The sequence below is a fragment of the Phalacrocorax carbo genome, unplaced genomic scaffold (assembly GCF_963921805.1).
Source record: "Phalacrocorax carbo unplaced genomic scaffold, bPhaCar2.1 SCAFFOLD_136, whole genome shotgun sequence".
NCBI lineage: Eukaryota > Metazoa > Chordata > Aves > Suliformes > Phalacrocoracidae > Phalacrocorax > Phalacrocorax carbo.
In genome coordinates this window covers 134,348-153,863 of record NW_026990544.1, presented here as the reverse complement: position 1 = coordinate 153,863, position 19,516 = coordinate 134,348, and the positions used below count along the sequence as shown (strand labels likewise).

The 19,516-nt window shown below is 66.8% G+C and overlaps 2 protein-coding genes and 1 long non-coding RNA gene across 3 annotated transcripts; 2 read left to right on the top strand and 1 right to left on the bottom strand.

Moving 5' to 3' along the window:
• Window positions 1-1,801: 1,801 nt before the first annotated feature.
• Window positions 1,802-3,249, top strand: LOC135311479 (uncharacterized). The gene is made up of 3 exons (XR_010371096.1): window positions 1,802-1,994; window positions 2,049-2,485; window positions 3,219-3,249. It is a non-coding gene; the product is annotated as an uncharacterized LOC135311479 (long non-coding RNA).
• A 94-nt stretch (window positions 3,250-3,343) lies between these two features.
• Window positions 3,344-13,254, top strand: LOC135311477 (leucine-rich repeat LGI family member 4-like; the record flags this gene model as incomplete). The annotated part of the gene is made up of 9 exons (XM_064440606.1): window positions 3,344-3,418; window positions 3,673-3,824; window positions 4,431-4,502; window positions 4,729-4,800; window positions 7,331-7,402; window positions 7,820-7,989; window positions 9,081-9,245; window positions 11,287-11,795; window positions 12,675-13,254. Coding segments are annotated over 9 exons (1,590 nt in total), but the record flags the coding sequence as incomplete, so codon positions are not given.
• A 45-nt stretch (window positions 13,255-13,299) lies between these two features.
• On the bottom strand, window positions 13,300-19,261 carry FXYD3 (FXYD domain containing ion transport regulator 3). The gene is made up of 8 exons (XM_064440607.1): window positions 19,222-19,261; window positions 18,220-18,267; window positions 17,439-17,474; window positions 16,973-16,996; window positions 16,197-16,271; window positions 15,892-15,922; window positions 15,353-15,396; window positions 13,300-15,170 (listed from the first exon to the last, which is right to left on the bottom strand). Exons 2-8 carry the CDS (start codon window positions 18,257-18,259, stop codon window positions 15,151-15,153), a joined length of 270 nt encoding a protein of 89 aa, XP_064296677.1. The 5' UTR covers window positions 18,260-18,267; window positions 19,222-19,261; the 3' UTR covers window positions 13,300-15,150.
• Window positions 19,262-19,516: the final 255 nt, after the last annotated feature.

Sequence of the window (19,516 nt, the reverse complement as noted above, 5' to 3'; positions counted from 1 at the left end):
TTTTGGGGGGGGGGTGTGATTTTTTGGGGCCAAATTTTGGGGGGCGCTTTTAGGGGGGGCAGGTCGGGGGGGGGACTTGGGGGGGGGTCAGTTGTAAGGGGTTATTTTTGGGGGGGGTCAGTTGGGGGGGCACGTTGAGGAAGGGGAAGTTTTGGGGGGGGTAGATTTGGAGAGGGGGGGGTCCGTTTTCGGGGGGGTATTTCGGGGGGGGCAGCGGAGGAGGGGGGGTGTCAGTTTGAGGGGGGCAAATTTTGGGGGGGGGGTATTTGGGGGGAGAGATTTAAGGGGGGCAGAATTAGGGGGGGCGTTTTGGGAGGGCATTTCGGGGGGGGTCGGTTGGGGGCGGTTTGGGGGGGGGCCATTTTCAGGGGGTGTTTAGGGGGGAATTTTTGGGGGGGGGTGTGTCCATGGGGGCGGAGGGGGTGGCGCCGGGCCCCCCCGCTGCTGCTGGTTCTATTGCTGCTGGTGGGCAGGGGGGGTCCGGGAGGGACCATCCCCGCTTGGGGGAGGGGTCCCGGGGGGTGGGGGGGGGCCCCCGGAGGGGGCAGCGGCTGCCCGGGGGGGTGCGAATGCGACCGGGAGAGCGCGCTCTGCCGGGGGGGAGTGGGCTTACCCCGGGGGCTGCCCCCCCGCTCTGGCCACGCTGTGAGTGCGAGCGACCCCCCCCCGGACCCCCCCATGGGACCCCCCCACCCGGGACCCCCCTCGGGACCCCCCCCCCGGACCCCCCTCCATGGAACCCCCCCCTTAGCCGCCCTCCCTCCCCCCTCCCGAACCCCCATGGGACCCCTCCAAGACACCCCCCCCCCCATGGGAACCCTCCTCTGGGACCCCCACCCTTAGGAACACCCCCCCGGGACCCCCCCCCCATGGGACCCCCCACCCGGGACCCCCTCGGGACCCCCCCCCGGACCCCCCTCCATGGAACCCCCCCTTAGCCGCCCTCCCTCCCCCCTCCCGAACCCCCATGGGACCCCCCCCATGGGACACCCCCCCCCATGGGAACCCTCCTCTGGGACCCCCCCCGGGACCCCCCCCCCCATGGGACCCCCCACCCCGGGACCCCCTCGGGACCCCCCCCGGACCCCCCTCCATGGAACCCCCCCCCTTAGCCGCCCTCCCTCCCCCCTCCCGAACCCCCCATGGGACCCCTCCAAGACACCCCCCCCCCCCCATGGGAACCCTCCTCTGGGACCCCCACCCTTAGGAACACCCCCCCGGGACCCCCCCCCCATGGGACCCCCCCACCCGGGACCCCCTCGGGACCCCCCCCCGGACCCCCCCTCCATGGAACCCCCCCCTTAGCCGCCCTCCCTCCCCCCTCCCGAACCCCCATGGGACCCCCCCCATGGGACACCCCCCCCCCATGGGAACCCTCCTCTGGGACCCCCACCCTTAGGAACACCCCCCCGGGACCCCCCCCCATGGGACCCCCCCACCCGGGACCCCCCCCCCCGGACCCCCCCTCCATGGAACCCCCCACCCGGGACCCCCTCGGGACCCCCCCCCCCGCCGACCCCCCCTCCATGGAACCCCCCACCCGGGACCCCCCTCGGGACCCCCCCCCCCGGACCCCCCCCCTCCATGGAACCCCCCCCCCTTAGCCCCCCTGCCTCCCCCCCTCCCGAACCCCCATGGGACCCCCCCCATGGGACACCCCCCCCCCAATGGGAACCCCCCCCCCGGGACCCCCTCGGGACCCCCCCCGGGAATGCCCTGGGACACCCCCCCCCAAAGGGAACCCCACCCTCTGGGACCCCCCCCGGGACCCCCTTAATACCTCCCAGGACCACCCCCCCCCTTTGGGGATCCCCCCCCCCAAAACCCCCTTTGAACCCCCCGTTATGGGACACCCCCCCCCGAGGCCCCGCCCCCCCGTGGGCACCCCAATACGTCATCCCAGGAAGCCCCACCCCCTGCGCGGGAGGGGTCGGGAACCGGGGGGGGGGCTGGGGGGGGCGGCGTATGGGCCCCGTTTCTCCCAGTTTGGCCCAGTTCGGGGCTGGTTTAGCCCAGTTTAGTCCCCGTTTTCTCCCGGTTTAGCCCAGTTCGGGGGCCGGTTTAGCCCAGTTTAGTCCCCGTTTCTCCCAGTTTGGCCCAGTTCGGGGCTGGTTTAGCTCAGTTTAGTCCCCATTTCCTCCCAGTTTCTCCAGTTCGGGGCTGGTTTAGCCCAGTTTAGTCCCCGTTTCTCCAGTTTGGCCCAGTACGGGGCCGGTTTAGCCCAGTTTAGTCCCGCTTTCTCCCAGTTTCTCCCAGTTCGGGGCCAGTTTAGCCCAGTTTAGTCCCCGTTTCTCCCAGTTTGGCCCAGTACGGGGCTGATTTAGCCCAGTTTAGTCCCCGTTTCTCCCAGTTTGGCCCAGTTCGGGGCTGATTTAGCCCAGTTTAGTCCCCCGTTTCTCCCAGTTTGGCCCAGTACGGGGCCGGTTTAGCCCAGTTTAGTCCCCGTTTCTCCCAGTTTCTCCCAGTTCGGGCCAGTTTAAGCCCAGTTTAGTCCGTTTCTCCCGTTTAGCCCTGTTCGGGGCTGGTTTAGCCCAGTTTTCAGTCCCCCGTTTCTCCCGGTTTAGCCCTGTTCGGGGCTGGTTTAAGCCCAGTTTAGTCCCCGTTTCTCCCGGTTTTAGCCCAGTACGGGGCCGGTTTAGGCCCAGTTTAGTCCCCGTTTCTCCCGGTTTAGCCCAGTTCGGGGCCGGTTTAGCCAGTTTAGTCCCCGTTTCTCCCGGTTTAGCCCAGTACGGGCTGGTTTAGCCCAGTTTAGTCCCCGTTTCTCCCGGTTTAGCCCTGTTCGGGGCTGGTTTAGCCCAGTTTAGTCCCCGTTTCTCCCGGTTTAGCCCAGTTCGGGGCCGGTTTAGCCCAGTTTAGTCCCCATTTCTCCCTCGTTTAGCCCAGTATGGGGCCGGTTTAGCCCAGTTTAGTCCCCATTTCTCCCGGTTTAGCCCTGTTCGGGGCTGGTTTAGCCCAGTTTAGTCCCCGTTTCTCCCCGGTTTAGCCCAGTTCGGGGCGCGGTTTAAGCCCAGTTTAGTCCCCGTTTCTCCAGTTTGGCCCAGTACGGGGCTGGTTTAGCCCAGTTTAGTCCGCGTTTCTCCCAGTTTCTCCCAGTTCGGGGCTGATTTAGCCCAGCTTAGTCCCCGTTTCTCCGGTTTAGCCCTGTTCGGGGCTGGTTTAAGCTCAGTTTAGTCCCCGTTTCTCCCAGTTTCTCCCAGTTTGGGGCTGGTTTAGCCCAGGTTTAGTCCCCGTTTCTCCCAGTTTGGCCCAGTACGGGGCCGGTTTAGCCCAGTTTAGTCCCTGTTTCTCCCGTTTAGCCCTTGTTTGGGGCTGGTTTAGCCCAGTTTAGTCCGCGTTTCTCCCAGTTTCTCCCAGTTCGGAGGCTGATTTAGCCCAGCTTAGTCCCCGTTTCTCCCAGTTTGGCCCAGTTCGGGGCCCGGTTTAGCCCAGTTTAGTCCCCGTTTCTCCAGTTTGGCCCAGTTCGGGGCCGGTTTAGCCCAGTTTTAGTCCCCGTTTCTCCCAGTTTGGCCCAGTTCGGGGCTGGGTTTAGCCCAGTTTAGTCCCCTGTTTCTCCCAGTTTCTCCCAGTTCGGGGCTGGTTAGCCCAGTTTAGTCCCTGTTTTCTCCAGTTTGGCCAGTTCGGGGCCCGGTTTAGTCCCCGTTCTCTCCCAATTTGATACCAGTTTGGCCTCAGTTTGCCCCAGTTTGCCCTAGTTTGGCCCCAGTTTGCCCCAGTTTGGCCCCAGTTGGCCCCAGTTTGCCCCCCTCGCGCAGGTCCCTGGTGCGGTGGCACATCGACGTCCTGGGCGAGGGCAGCTTCCGAGACACCCCGGCCCTGCAGCTGCTGTAAGGTCCCCACGGTGTCCCCACGGTGTCCCCGTGGTGTCCCCAAGGTCCCCACGGTGTCCCCACGGTGTCCCCAAGGTCCCCATGGTGTCCCCAAGGTCCCCCACGGTGTCCCCACGGTGTCCCCCTGGTGTCCCCAAGGTAACCCCAAGACCCATGCTGTCCCCCCCCAGTGTCCCCAAGGTCCCCAAGGCCAGTGCTGTGTCCCCCCCGGTGTCCCCATGGTGTCCCCAAGGTGTCCCCAAGGCCCACACTATGTCCCCCCGGTGTCCCCAAGGCCTGTGCTGTGTCCCCCCCGTGTCCCCAAGGCCCACACTGTGTCACCCCAGTGTCCCCAAGGCCCGTGCTGTGTCCCCCCCGGTGTCCCCAAGGTGTCCCCAAGGTGTCCCCAAGGTGTCCCCAAGGCCCGTGCTGTGTCCCCCCCGGTGTCCCCAAGGTGTCCCCAAGGCCTGTGCTGTGTCCCCCCGGTGTCCCCAAGGCCCACACTGTGTCCCCCCAGTGTCCCCAAGGTCCCCAATTTGTCCCCAAGGCCCATGCTGTGTCCCCCCGGTGTCCCCAAGGCCCCCCCTGGGTGTCCCCAGGGGTGGCAGTGGTTTGTCCCCACAGGTTGGTCACTGCCGGGCGCTTGGGGACCATCGGGGACGGGGCCTTTGCCGGGCTGGTGCTGCTGGAGTACTTGTGAGTGGTACTGGGGGGCGCTGGGGGGCACTGGGGGGCGCTGGGGGGGACTGGGAGGCACTGGGGGGCGCTGGGGGGCACTGGGGAGGGACTGGGGGGCACTGGGGGGGCGCTGGGGGGCACTCTGGAGGGACTGGGAGGCGCTGGGGGGCACTGGGGGGGCGCTGGGGGGCACTGGGGGGCACTGGGGGGGCACTGGAGGTGTCAGCGGCGCCGGTGTCCCCAGGTTCATCGAGGACAATGACGTGGGGACGATCGCCCCCACGGCGCTGCGGGGTCTCCGGGGGCTGCTGTACCTGTGAGTGACGTGGGGACGCCCTGGGGACACCCTGGGGACACTGGGGACACGCTGGGGATACTTGGGACGCCCTGGGGACACACTGGGGACACTGGGGACGCCCTGGGTACACCCTGGGGTCACCTGGGGACACACTGGGGACACCGGGGATGCCCTTGGGGACACTGGGGACACCCTAGCGTCACCCTGGGACACAATGGGGACACCATAGGGACATACTGAGGACATTGGGGATGCCCTTGGGGACACCTTGTCCCACTGGGGCCACTGGGAACAGCCCAGGGCCACTCCAGGACACATTGGGGACACCCTTGGGGACACTGGGGACACCCCTAGGGACACTCTGGGGACACATTGGGACATACTGGGGACCCTGGGGACAGCCCAGGGACAACCCTGGGACCCCAGTCCCAGGTGGCCCCTGTCCCCATGTCCCCTGTCCCTGTGTCCCCATGTCCCCCGTCCCTGTGTCCCCCGTCCCTGTGTCCCCCATCCCTGTGTCCCCCATCCCTGTGTCCCCCGTCCCTGTGTCCCCCGTCCCTGTGTCCCTGTGTCCCCTGTCCCCGTGTCCCTGTGTCCCCGTGTCCCCTGTCCCCGTGTCCCCTGTCCCCATGTCCCCCGTCCCTGTGTCCCCCGTCCCTGTGTCCCCCTGTCCCTGTGTCCCCCGTCCCTGTGTCCCCGTGTCCCCTGTCCCCGTGTCCCTGTGTCCCCGTGTCCCCTGTCCCTATGTCCCCTGTCCCCGTCCCTGTGTCCCCCTGTCCCTGTGTCCCCGTCCCTGTGTCCCTGTGTCCCCTGTCCCCATGTCCCCTGTCCTCATGTCCCCCTGTCCCCATGTCCCCTGTCCCCCTGTCCCCATGTCCCCTGTCCCAATGTCCCCCTGTCCCCCTGTCCCCCTGTCCCCCTGTCCCCATGTCCCCGTCCCCGTGTCCCCCTGTCCCCCTGTCCCCCTGTCCCCCTGTCCCCTGTCCCCCTGTCCCCATGTCCCCGTCCCCGTGTCCCCATGTCCCCTGTCCCCCTGTCCCCATGTCCCCGTCCCCGTGTCCCCATGTCCCCTGTCCCTGTCCCTGTGTCCCCTGTCCCCATGTCCCCATGTCCCCTGTCCCCATGTCCCCTGTCCCCCTGTCCCCATGTCCCCATGTCCCCTGTCCCAATGTCCCCCTGTCCCCATGTCCCCTGTCCCCATGTCCCCATGTCCCCTGTCCCCCTGTCCCCCTGTCCCCATGTCCCCTGTCCCAATGTCCCCCTGTCCCCGTGTCCCCCTGTCCCCCTGTCCCCATGTCCCCTGTCCCCATGTCCCCTGTCCCCATGTCCCCGTCCCCGTGTCCCCATGTCCCCCTGTCCCCATGTCCCCCTGTCCCCTGTCCCCCTGTCCCCATGTCCCCTGTCCCCCTGTCCCCATGTCCCCATGTCCCCTGTCCCCTGTCCCCATGTCCCCTGTCCCCATGTCCCTGTGTCCCCGTCCCTGTGTCCCCCTGTCCCCCTGTCCCCTGTCCCCATGTCCCCTGTCCCCATGTCCCCTGTCCCCTGTCCCCCTGTCCCCCTGTCCCCTGTCCCCTGTCCCCATGTCCCCTGTCCCCTGTCCCCATGTCCCTGTGTCCCCCTGTCCCCTGTCCCCCTGTCCCCCTGTCCCCATGTCCCCTGTCCCCCTGTCCCCATGTCCCCTGTCCCCCTGTCCCCATGTCCCCATGTCCCCTGTCCCCTGTCCCCATGTCCCCTGTCCCCATGTCCCTGTGTCCCCGTCCCTGTGTCCCCCTGTCCCCCTGTCCCCTGTCCCCTGTCCCCATGTCCCCTGTCCCCATGTCCCCTGTCCCCCTGTCCCCCTGTCCCCCTGTCCCCCTGTCCCCCTGTCCCCTGTCCCCTGTCCCCATGTCCCCTGTCCCCCTGTCCCCTGTCCCCTGTCCCCATGTCCCCTGTCCCCATGTCCCCTGTCCCCCTGTCCCCCTGTCCCCCTGTCCCCCTGTCCCCTGTCCCCATGTCCCCATGTCCCCTGTCCCCATGTCCCCATGTCCCCTGTCCCCATGTCCCTGTGTCCCCGTCCCTGTGTCCCCCTGTCCCCCTGTCCCCTGTCCCCTGTCCCCATGTCCCCTGTCCCCATGTCCCCTGTCCCCCTGTCCCCTGTCCCCCTGTCCCCCTGTCCCCTGTCCCCTGTCCCCATGTCCCCTGTCCCCATGTCCCCATGTCCCCTGTCCCCATGTCCCCTGTCCCCTGTCCCCATGTCCCTGTGTCCCCCTGTCCCCATGTCCCCCTGTCCCCTGTCCCCCTGTCCCCCTGTCCCCATGTCCCCTGTCCCCCTGTCCCCATGTCCCCTGTCCCCATGTCCCTGTGTCCCCGTCCCTGTGTCCCCCTGTCCCCCTGTCCCCTGTCCCCTGTCCCCATGTCCCCTGTCCCCATGTCCCCTGTCCCCCTGTCCCCCTGTCCCCTGTCCCCCTGTCCCCCTGTCCCCTGTCCCCTGTCCCCATGTCCCCTGTCCCCATGTCCCCTGTCCCCCTGTCCCCCTGTCCCCATGTCCCCTGTCCCCATGTCCCCACAGGAGCCTGGCCAACAACCGCCTGGAGACGCTGCCCCGGGGCCTCTTCCAGGGCCTGGAGACACTGACCCAGCTGTGGGTGACATGGGGACATGGGGGGGGGACACTCATGGGGACATGGGGGGGGGACACTCATGGGGACCCGGGGGGGTGGGGGGCATGAGAGGCATGGGGATATGGGGGGCCATGGGGGGGACATTGGGGGCCATGGGGGGGCCTGGGGGGACATGGGTGGCATGGGGGGGGGGACATTGGAGGGCATGAGGGGACATTGGGGGGCACGGAGGGACATGGGAGGACGGTGGGTGACCCCAGGGTGGGCACAGGCCTTTACTGGGAAGCACTAGGATGTACTGGGAGGGACCAGAAAGGGACAGGGGGGGATATAGGGGGATATGGAGGGGTGGGGGGACATGGAGGGGTGGGGGGACGTGGGGGTCCTGGGGGGACCCAGGCACCCAGCTGAGGGTGGGGGGCTCGGGGGGGGAGCAGGGACCTGCGGGGGAACCCCTTCCAGTGCGACTGCCGCCTGCGCTGGCTGGTGACCTGGTTGGGCAGCGCCACCCCCCCCGCCGAATCGGGGCGCTGCCGGGGACCCCCCCACCGTCAGGGCACCCCATTGGCCCAGCTCCAACCCCGGGACTTCCACTGCCTTGTCTCCGGTACGGCCCGAATGCCGGGGTGCCCCCCATCCTGGGCACCGGGGTCCCCCCCACCCCAAATGCCTGGGTCCCCCCCATCCTGGGCACTGGGGTCCCCCCCATCCCATGCACTGGGGTCCCCCCCATCCCAAATGCCTGGGTCCCCCCATCCCAGGCACCGGGGTCCCCCCCACCCCAAATGCCGGGGTCCCCCCCATCCCAGGCACCGGGGTGCCCCCCATCCTGGGCACCTGGGGCCCCCCATCCCAAATGCCTGGGTCCCCCCATCCCATGCACTGGGGTCCCCCCCATCCCGAACGCCTGGGTCCCCCCCATCCCAGACACCTGGGGCCCCCCATCCCATGCACTGGGGTCCCCCCCATCCCAGGCACCAGGGTCCCCCCATCCCAGACACCTGGGGCCCCCCATCCCATGCACTGGGGTCCCCCCCATCCCAGGCACCAGGGTCCCCCCATCCCGGACACCCAGGTCCCCCCCATCCCGTGCACTGGGGTCCCCCCCATCCCAGGCACCAGGGTCCCCCCATCCCGGACACCCAGGTCCCCCCCATCCTGGGCACTGGGTCCCCCCATCCCATGCACTGGGGTCCCCCCCATCCCGAACGCCTGGGTCGCCCCCATCCTGAATGCCTGGGTCCCCCCCATCCCAGACACCTGGGGCCCCCCATCCCGGACACCCGGGTCGCCCCCATCCCGAATGCCTGGGTCCCCCCCATCCCAGACACCTGGGGCCCCCCATCCTGGGCACTGGGGTCCCCCCATCCCAGGCACCGGGGTCCCCCCCCATCCCAGGCACCAGGGGCCCCCCATCCTGGGCACTGGGTCCCCCCATCCCGTGCACTGGGGTCCCCCCCATCCCATGCACTGGGGTCCCCCCCATCCCAGGCACCAGGGTCCCCCCATCCCGGACACCCAGGTCCCCCCATCCCGGGCACTGGGTCCCCCCATCCCAGGCACCGGGGTCCCCCCCCCATCCCGGACGCCCTCCCCTTCGTGCACGTGTGGGGGGACGGGTTTGGGGGTGTCAGGGTGGGAACCCAGGCGTCCAGGGGCTGATAAGTCTTTTTATGGGGGGGGGGGGGGTCCCCAAAGAGCTGCGACCCTTCCAGTCACTGCCCTTCTCCTCGCTGGCGGCCGAGCCCTTCGCCCTGGGGGGGCACCCAGGGGTGGCCCTGGCCCAGCCCTTCGCCGGCGCCTGCGCCCTCCTGGAGTGGGACCAGTTGGCCGGGCGTTTCCGAGCCCCCACCATCATCAACGGTGAGTCCCGACACCCCAAAACCCACTGTGGTAACAAGGAAACCCCAGAAGATCTGGGGAGACCCTAAAAATGGTCATGGAAAGGTCCAAAAATGGTCTGAGGGACCTCAAAAATGGTCTGAGGGACCTCAAAAATGGTCTGAGGCATTTCAGACATGACATGGAGAACACCAAGAAATACCCTGATGGACCCCAAAACCCCACGCCAACGCTCCAAAAAATGGCCCGTGGAACCCCAAAAATGGCCTGGGGGACCCCCAAAATCATCTGAACGACCTCAAAAATCACCTGAACGACCTCAGAAATGGTCAGGAGCTCCCAAAAATGGCTTGGAGTGCAGCAAAAAAGAGTCTGAGGAACCTCAAATATGGCCTGGAGGTCCTCCAAAATGCCCTTGGGGAGCCCCAAGCCCTGGGAACACATCAAATATTGTTGGGGTACCCCAAATATGGCCTGAGGGAACCCCAAGAATGGCCTGGAGCGGTCAAAAATGGCTGCGGGGGGGTTAAATGGTTGGAGGACCCTCATCAATAGATTGGAAATCACAAAAAATGGCATGGGGCACCCCCAAAAACGGCCGGGGGACAGAAATGGTTTGAGAAACCTCAAAAATAACATGAGAGACCCCAAAATATGGCCTAGGGTACCCCAATAATGTCCTGGGGTACCCCAAAAAAAGGCCTGAGTGGGTCAAAATAGTTTAAGGAACATCAAAACCGTCCTGGAGGTCCTCAAAATATGCCCTGGAGACATCAAAACCCATGCTAACACCCCAAAAATAGTGGGGGGCGACCCCGAGAATGGTCTGAGGGACCTCATGTCCTGTGAGGACCCCCAAAATGGCCTGAAGAACATCAAAAAATGTTCTGATGAACCTCTAAAACGGCCTGAGGGACACCAAGACCAGCCCATGAGGTCAAAAATGTTGTGAGAATCCTCAAAATGGCCTGAGGGACCCCAAAAATGTCCTAGAGGAGCTCAGGGATGCCCCGGGGACCCCCAAACCCATCCCAATGACCCAAAAATGAACTAGAGGGACCCCAAAAATGCCCTTCAGGACTATATCATTGACCCTAAAATCTCCCCAATGCTGCCATAGGGTCATCACCATCACCCCAATCCCAGTGTCCCCATAAGGTCGTCACTGTCACCCCAACCCCAACGTCCCCAGTGCCCCCATAGACCTGTCCCCATCACCCCAACGTCCCCACATGGCCATCACCGTCACCCCACCACCCCAACGTCCCCACATGGCCATCACCGTCACCCCATCACCCCAACGTCCCCACAGGGCCATCACTGTCACCCCAACCCCAATGTCCCCAGTGCCCCCATAGACCTGTCCCCATCACCCCAATGTCCCCACAGGGCCATCACCGTCACCCCATCACCCCAACATCCCCACAGGGTCATCACTGTCACCCCATCCCCAACGTCCCCACAGGGTCATCACCGTCACCCCAACCCCAACGTCCCCACAGGGTCATCACTGTCACCCCATCCCCAACGTCCCCACAGGGTCATCACCGTCACCCCAACCCCAACGTCCCCAATGTCCCCACAGGGTCATCACTGTCACCCCAACCCCAACGTCCCCACAGGGTCATCACCGTCACCCCAACCCCAATGTCCCCAGTGCCCCCATAGACCTGTCCCCATCACCCCAACGTCCCCACAGGGCCATCACCGTCACCCCATCCCCAACGTCCCCAGTGCCCCCATAGACCTGTCCCCATCACCCCAACGTCCCCACAGGGCCATCACCGTCACCCCATCCCCAACGTCCCCAGTGCCCCCATAGACCTGTCCCCATCACCCCAACGTCCCCACAGGGCCATCATTGTCACCCCAACCCCAATGTCCCCAACGTCCCCACAGGGTCATCACTGTCACCCCAACCCCAATGTCCCCAGTGTCCCCACAGGGCCATCACCATCACCCCCACCCCACAGCGTTGTCTCCCTCACCCTGCCCCCAACACCCCTCCACGGTCGCACCCACCACCCCCTTCCTAACGTCACCCGTGTCCTTGTCCCCGCAGGCTCGTCACCGGTGGCCTGCCACCCCCTGCAGCTGGGGGGGGCCCTGGTGGTCGTGGTGGCCCAACTCGGGGGGGGCTCGGCCGTCTGGCGCCGGGCGGGTGGCCCCGGCAGCCGTTTTGTCCGGCTACAGGCGCTGGGGAGCGGCCGGTTACGGCGTCCCCACGCGGTGGCCAGCGCCCGCCTCGGGGGTCACTGGTACCTTGGGGTGGCCGATAGCTCCAAGGGGGGCACCAGCACCCTCTTCCGTTGGGGGGGACGGGGCTTCTACCCCCACCAGGCCCTACGGCCGTGGCACCGGGACACCCACCTGGAGTTCCTGGAGCTGGGGGGGCGGCCGGCCTTGGTGGTCTGCAGCGGCACGCGGAGGCCCCTGGTCTACCGGTGGAGCGGGGCGGCCTTCGCCCCCCACACCGACATCCCCCACGTGCCCGACGTCTACGCCGCGAAGCACTTCCGCCTGCGGGGCCACGTCTTCCTCTGCCTGACCCGCTTCCTGGGGGACGCCAAGGTGAGGGCGGGGCTGGGCGGGGCACTGGAGGGCCACCAGTATGGTGGGGCCTTGGAGTGGGGTCCGTCACCATCATACGGCTGTTAGGATCATTCATCGTCATGTGTTCATGGGGGGCCACCAGCATCCTGAGTCCATGGGGGTCATCATGTGTCTGTTGGGGTCTACCACCATCACGTGTTCATGGGGGGCCACCAATGTCATGAGTCCATGGGGGTCATCACGTGTCTGTTGGGGTCTACCACCATCATGTGTTCATGGGGGGCCACCAACATCATGAGTCCATGGGGGTCATCACGTGTGTTGGGGTCTACCACCATCACGTGTTCATGGAGGGCCACCAACGTCATGAGTCCATGGGGGTCATCACGTGTCTGTTGGGGTCTACCACCATCACGTGTTCATGGGGGGCCACCAATGTCATGAGTCTATGGGGGTCATCACGTGTCTGTTGGGGTCTACCACCATCACGTGTTCATGGGGGCCACCAATGTCATGAGTCTATGGGGGTCATCACGTGTCTGTTGGGGTCTACCACCATCACGTGTTCATGGAGGGCCACCAACGTCATGAGTCCATGGGGGTCATCACGTGTCTGTTGGGGTCTACCACCATCACGTGTTCATGGGGGGCCACCAATGTCATGAGTCTATGGGGGTCATCACGTGTCTGTTGGGGTCTACCACCATCACGTGTTCATGGGGGCCACCAATGTCATGAGTCTATGGGGGTCATCACGTGCGTTGGGGTCTACCACCCAACCCAACCCTTCCCATGATGACTGCAGCCCAACCAAACCTTTCCAAGACACCCACCGCCCAACCCAACCTTCTCCATAATGGCCACGACCCAACCCAACCCATGGTTCTTTGTGTCCAGGTGATGCGTTGGGAGGGCTCCATGTTCCGGGAGGTGCAGCAGGTGCCAGCCCGGGGCTCGTTGGTCTTCCAACCGTTGGCGTTGGCCGGACAACGCTACGTCATCCTGGGCAATGACTACGCCCCCAGCCGTGTCTACCGCCTTGGGCCCGGTGGGCACCTGGAGCCCACCCAGGAGCTGATGGCCCCCACGCCCCGTGCCTTCGCCCCCCTCTCCCTGGGTCACCGTCACTTCCTGGTGGCCTCAAGCTTCAAAGGGGCCACCCAGATCTACCGGCATGTGACCGTGGACTTGGGGGCTTGAGGGGCGGCACCATTGTGGTGGCTGAGGGACATGGGGGACATCAAGCGTCACGTCATCATGGAGCTGGGGACATCGGACGTGGCAGGGTGGAGGTGAGTGCCTGAAGGACGTGGGGACGTTGGTCATCACGTCGTCGTGGACCTGGGCACCTGGAGGACACGGGGACATCGATTGCTACGTCACCCTGGACCTGGACACCTGCGGGACAGAGATGTCGTGTCATCGTGAAGCCGTGTCCCTGAAGGGCATGGGGACATCGACCGCTGCCACCATGGACCTGGGTGTCTGAGAGACACGGGAGCACCGGCCACCACGTAATCACGGACCTGGGCGCCTGAGGGACATCAACCACGGTGTCACTGGGGCCCTGGGTGCTTGAAGAACATGGGGACACCATGACGTCATAGACCTGGGCGCCTGATGGACGTGGGGATGTCACGTCATCGTGGGCCTGAGCACCTGTGGGTCGTGGGGACGTGAGAACGTTGATCACCATGGACCTGGAAGCCCGAAGGACACGGAGACATCAACCACCCCCATCATCATGGGTCAGAGGGACATGGGGACATCGGTTGTGATGTCGTTGTGGACCCGTCACCTGTGGGAGATGTCACTGGGGGCCTGAAGGACATGGGGACATCAACGGTCACTTCATCATGGACCAGGGCACTGGGACATGGGGACATCAACCAGTACGTCATTGCGGACCCGGACACCTGAGGGACACGGCCATCAGCCATCCCATCACCACGGACGTGGCACCTGAGGGACACGGGGACGTGGAGACATCAGCCATCGTGTCACCTCACCACGGACACGGGTGCCTGAAGGGTATGGGGACATCAGTCGCCAGGTCGTCGTGCACCTGGGTGCCAAGGGGACATGGGGAGATGGGCCATCATGTCACCACAGAAGACCTGGTCACTGTGTCCCCAAAGACCTGGGGGACCTGGTCACCATGTCCCCATGGATGTGGGCACCTGGGGACATGGGGACATCAACCACCGCGTCATTTTGGACCTCCGTGCCTGAGGGACATGGGTTATTGGCCACCGTGAAGCTGGGCACCTGAGGGACACAGGGACCCTGGCCACCATGTCACAGCTGCCATGGCGGTGACGCCCCTGCTGGTGTCACCACCTGCACCACATTGTCCCCAAGCTCTCACGTCACTCCTGTCCCTTCCCAGTGCCTCCATCCACCCAACATTGTCCCCAGTGCCACCATTAGGCCCACATCATCTTGTCACTTCCTGGTGCCACCATCTACTTGACGTCCCCAAGGCCACCGTCAGCCCAGTGTCACCATCGGCCCCACGTCACCTTGTCACCTCCTGATGCCACCATCTACCTGACGTCCCCAAGGCCACCGTCAGCCCAGTGTCACCATCAGCCCCACCTCACCTTGTCACCTCCTGGTGCCACCATCTACCTGACGTCCCCAAGGCCACCGTCAGCCCAGTGCCACCATTAGGCCCACATCATCTTGTCACCTCCTGGTGCCACCATCTACCTGACGTCCCCAAGGCCACCGTCAGCCCAGTGCCACCATTAGGCCCACATCATCTTGTCACCTCCTGGTGCCACCATCTACCTGACGTCCCCAAGGCCACCGTCAGCCCAGTGTCACCATCGGCCCCACGTCACCTTGTCACCTCCTGGTGCCACCATCTACCTGACGTCCCCAAGGCCACCGTCAGCCCAGTGTCACCATCGGCCCCACCTCACCTTGTCACCTCCTGGTGCCACCATCTACCTGACGTCCCCAAGGCCACCGTCAGCCCAGTGCCACCATTAGGCCCACATCATCTTGTCACCTCCTGGTGCCACCATCTACCTGACGTCCCCAAGGCCACCGTCAGCCCCAGGCCACCCTGTCACCTCCAGGTGCCACAACCCACCCAACCTTGTCCCCAGTGCCACCACTGGCCCCTTGTCCCCCTGTCCCCTCCTTGTCCCCCTGATGCCACCACAGGGAACACTCCTCTTGCCTACAAATAACCAAATTTGCCTTTTTTTAACCATTTTTTTATTAATTTCCCCTTTTCTTGGATTTTTTTGGGGGGCTTCACCCCAAAATAAACCTGCTCCTCCCCCCTCCCTGCCTCCGCATGTCACCGGGGCCACCCGGACGCCAGGGTCCCCCCCGGGGCTGGGGGACACGTGGGGACACCTCAGCACGTGCTGGCGGCTCCTGCAGAGAGATGGGGGTCAGGGGGTGCCCGGACCCCTGGGTCCCCCCTCCCGGACCCCTGGGTCCCCCCTCCCGGACCCCAGGGTCCCCTCCCGGACCCCAGGGTCCCCCCGACCCGGACCCCTGGGTCCCCCCGACCCGGACCCCAGGGTCCCCTGGGCTGGTGGGGGGAGGGGACTTACCGGGGCCGACGAGGTGGGACATCTCTGGAGGGGGGCGGCGGCGGCTGCGGAGGGGAGGGGTTGGGGGGGGGTGACACCCCAATGGCCCCATGTCCCCCCCCGTGTCCCCCCATCCCAATGGCCCCGTGTCCCCTCGTGTCCCCCCCCCCGTGTCCCCCCATCCCAATGGCCCCGTGTCCCCTCATGTCCCCCCCCAATGTCCCCCCATCCCAATGGCCCCGTGTCCCCTCGTGTCCCCCCCCGTGTCCCCCCATCCCAATGGCCCCGTGTCCCCTCGTGTCCCCCCCCGTGTCCCCCCCCGTGTCCCCCCTCCCAATGGCCCCGTGTCCCCTCGTGTCCCCCCCCGTGTCCCCCATCCCAATGGCCCCGTGTCCCCTCATGTCCCCCCCCGTGTCCCCCCTCCCAATGGCCCCGTGTCCCCTCATGTCCCCCCCCCGTGTCCCCCATCCCAATGGCCCCGTGTCCCCTCATGTCCCCCCCCATCCCAATGGCCCGTGTCCCCTCGTGTCCCCCCCCCCCCATGTCCCCCCATGTCCTACCTGGCTTTGCTCCGGCACTTGCACTTCCCACCTTGGCGGGGGGGGGGGGACAGGGGGGACACAAGGGGGTGGACGGGTGCTTGAGGGGGGGGACACACACATGCCACACCCCCCCAGGGGACATCGAGCCCAGGGGACTCTGTGGGGACCCCCCCGGTGACACGGGGACACCCCCCCCCCAATTGCCACAGGGAAGCTCTGGTGACACAGGGATGCTCCAGGCAACACGGGGACCCTCGAGGTGACACGGGGACCCCCGCAGGTGACATGTGGGGACCCCCCCCACCCCCCCGGGTGACACTCACTGAGGAGGACGATGATGCCGATGACGCAGAGGATGGCAGCCACCACCAGCCCTGCCACGCGCAGGCGGTGCCAGTCTGGGGGGGGGACACACACACAGCGGGGACCCCCCTGTCACCCCCACCTTGGGGACACCCTGTAACCCCCCGTTGGGGACCCTCCTGTCACCCCCCCCTTGGGGACCCCCGTAACCCCCCCTTGGGGACCCCCCTGTCACCCCCCCCCTTGGGGACCCCCCGTAACCCCCCTTGGGGACCCCCCTGTCACCCCCCCCTTGGGGACACCCTGTAACCCCCCCTTGGGGACCCCCCTGTCACCCCCCCCCTTGGGGACCCCCGTAACCCCCCCTTGGGGACCCCCCTGTCACCCCCCCCTTGGGGACACCCTGTAACCCCCCCTTGGGGACCCCCCCTGTCACCCCCCCCTTGGGGACCCCCGTAACCCCCCCTTGGGGACCCCCCTGTCACCCCCCCCTTGGGGACCCCCCTGTCACCCCCCCCCTTGGGGACACCCCATAACCCCCCCTTGGAGACCCCATAACCCCCCCCCTTGGGGACACCCCATAACCCCCCCCTTGGGGACACCCCATAACCCCCCCTTGGGGACCCCCCTGTCACCCCCCCCTTGGGGACCCCCGTAACCCCCCCTTGGGGACCCCCCTGTCACCCCCCCCCTTGGGGACACCCCATAACCCCCCCCTTGGGGACACCCCTGTCACCCCCCCTTGGGGACCCCCCTGTCACCCGCCCCGGGGTCCCCCCTCCCCTGTCCCACTCACCATACTGGAAGGGACTGGTGGCATCTGGTGGGGAGGGGTCGGGTCATGGGGGGGGCACCAGTATGTGCCCCCCCCCCCGCCACCATATCCCAGTATCACCCACTCCCATTCCCAGTATGACCCCCCCTCACTCCCAGTATGAATCGCTCCCATTCCCAGTATGGCTCCTCCCCCCACCCAGTATGACACCCCCTCCGTGAGAACCTCCCCCGCCCAGTAAGACCCCACCCCATTCCCAGTAAGATCCACCCCTCCCAGTATGACCCCCCCACATCCCAGTATGACGCCCCTATATCCCAGTATGACGCCCCTATATCCCAGTATGACCCCCCACCCCTCCCAGTATGACCCCCCCACCATCCCCAGTATAACTCCTCCCCACTCCCAGTATAAGACCCCCCACTTCTCAGATGACCCCCCTCCCCAGTCCGACCCCCCCCCCTCCCAGTTTGTCCCAGTCTCTCACCGGGTTGGAGGGGGTTCCCTCTCGCCAGGGACACAACTGGGTGGGGCAGAAACCAGTTGGGGGGCTCAGCTGCCCCAGTTCCCCCAGTTGGGCCCAATTCCTGCCCACTTCCCCCCAGTTCCCACCCAGTTTCGTCCCAGTTTCCCCAGTGTCCCCCACCTTCCCTCCCAGTTTCCCAGTTCCCCCCAACTACCACCGGTTCCCTCCCAGTTCTGCCCCAGTTGCTCCCAGTTCCCTTCCAGTCCTTCCCAGTTTCCCACGTTCCCTCCCAGTTCCCCCCAATTCCCCCCAGTTGCTCCCAGTTCCCTCCAGTTCCCCCCAATTCCCCCCCAATTGCTCCCAATTCCCCCAGTTCCCCCCAGTTGCTCCCAGTTGCCCCCCCAGTTGCCCCCCAGTTGCCCACCCCAGTTCCCCCCCCCAGTTCCCCCCAGTTGCCCACCCCAGTTCCCCTCAGTTCTCCCCAGTTGCCCCCCCAGTTGCTCCCAGTTGCTCCCAGTTCCCCCCCAGTTGCCCCCCCAGTTGCCCCCCCAATTCCTCCAGTTCCCCCCCAGTTGCCCCCCCCCAGTTCCCCCCCAGTTGCCCCCCCCAATTCCCCCCCAGTTGCCCCCCCAGTTCCCCCCAGTCCCCCCCCAGTTGCCCACCCCAGTTCCCCTCAGTTCTCCCCAGTTTCCCCCCCCAGTTTCCCCCCAGTTGCCCACCCCAGTTCCCCTCAGTTCTCCCCAGTTGCCCCCCCCAGTTGCTCCCAGTTGCTCCCAGTTCCCCCCCAGTTGCCCCCCAGTACCTGCCAGCAGCACCAGGCCCCCCAGGGTGCCCCATGCCATCTTGTGACCTTTGACCCCCAGAGATGGGGGGGGGGAGGCAGTCCTGAGGACCCAGGCTTGGGGGTGGGGTGGGGGGGGTGCTCCCCTCCCCCCACGCTCCCAGTGGGCCCAGGCGTCCGGTGGGGGAGGGGCGGGTGAGTCACGGCGAATTCCTGACCGGGGCGTTACTGGGAGGGTCCCCTATGGAGGGGGGGGGGGGGGAGGGGCACACCCCGGGCGCCCGGAGCCCCTGTGGGTGGGGGTGGGGGAGGGGGCACAGCTCGGGTGCCCTATGGGTGGGGGTGGGGGAGGGGCACAGCCCGGGGCCCCTGTGGGTGGGGGTGGGGGAGGGGGCACAGCTCGGGTGCCCTATGGGTGGGGGTGGGGGAGGGGCGCAGCCCGGGTGCCCTATGGGTGGGGGTGGGGGCGCAGCCCGGGTGCCCTATGGGTGGGGGGAGGTGGGGGAGGGGGCGCAGCCCGGGTCCCCTGTGGGTGGGTGGGGGTGGGGGAGGGGGCGCAGCCCGGGTGCCCTATGGGTGGGGGTGGGGGCGCAGCCCGGGTGCCCTGTGGGTGGGTGGGGGTGGGGGAGGGGGCGCAGCCCGGGTGCCCTATGGGTGGGGGTGGGGGAGGGGGCACAGCCCGGGTCCCCTGTGGGTGGGGGTGGGGGAGGGGGCGCAGCACAGCCCGGTCCCAGATAAGGCAGGCGCGAGCCTGGCGGTACCAGCGTCCCCTGGGACACCCCGACCCCTGGGTGCTCTGCAGGGTGACACGGGGGTCCCCGACCCCTGGGTGCCCCCTACTCAGACCAAAGGCCCTGCCTTTGCAAGGAGGGACCCAGGCGTCCGAGGAACCCCCCCCCCAGGGGACCCCCCCCCATCCCAGGGCACCCAGGTGTCTGGGGGACCCCTCCCCCAGGGACACCCCCCCCCCCCCCCGGGACCCCCCACCCATGGGACCCAGGCATCTGGGGTGCTCCTACTCACCTTCCCACACCAGCAAAACAGGGAGGGGGGGGGGGAACCACACCTGGGGGGGGGGGGGGGGGGGGGAAGGACTACACCTGGGTGGGCGGGGTCACAACGAGGTGGGCGGAGCCACAGGTGCCAGGAGCCCCGCCCACCCCGGACGCCTGCTTCCTTGGGGCGCCCGATGGGGGGGCTGCCACCCTGCCTGGGTGCCCCCCCCCCCAAATGCCGGGGTTCCCACCCCCCCCACGGACGCCTGGGCCCCCCCCCCAGATACCTGGGTGCCACCGGGATGCCTGGGTGCCCCCCAAAC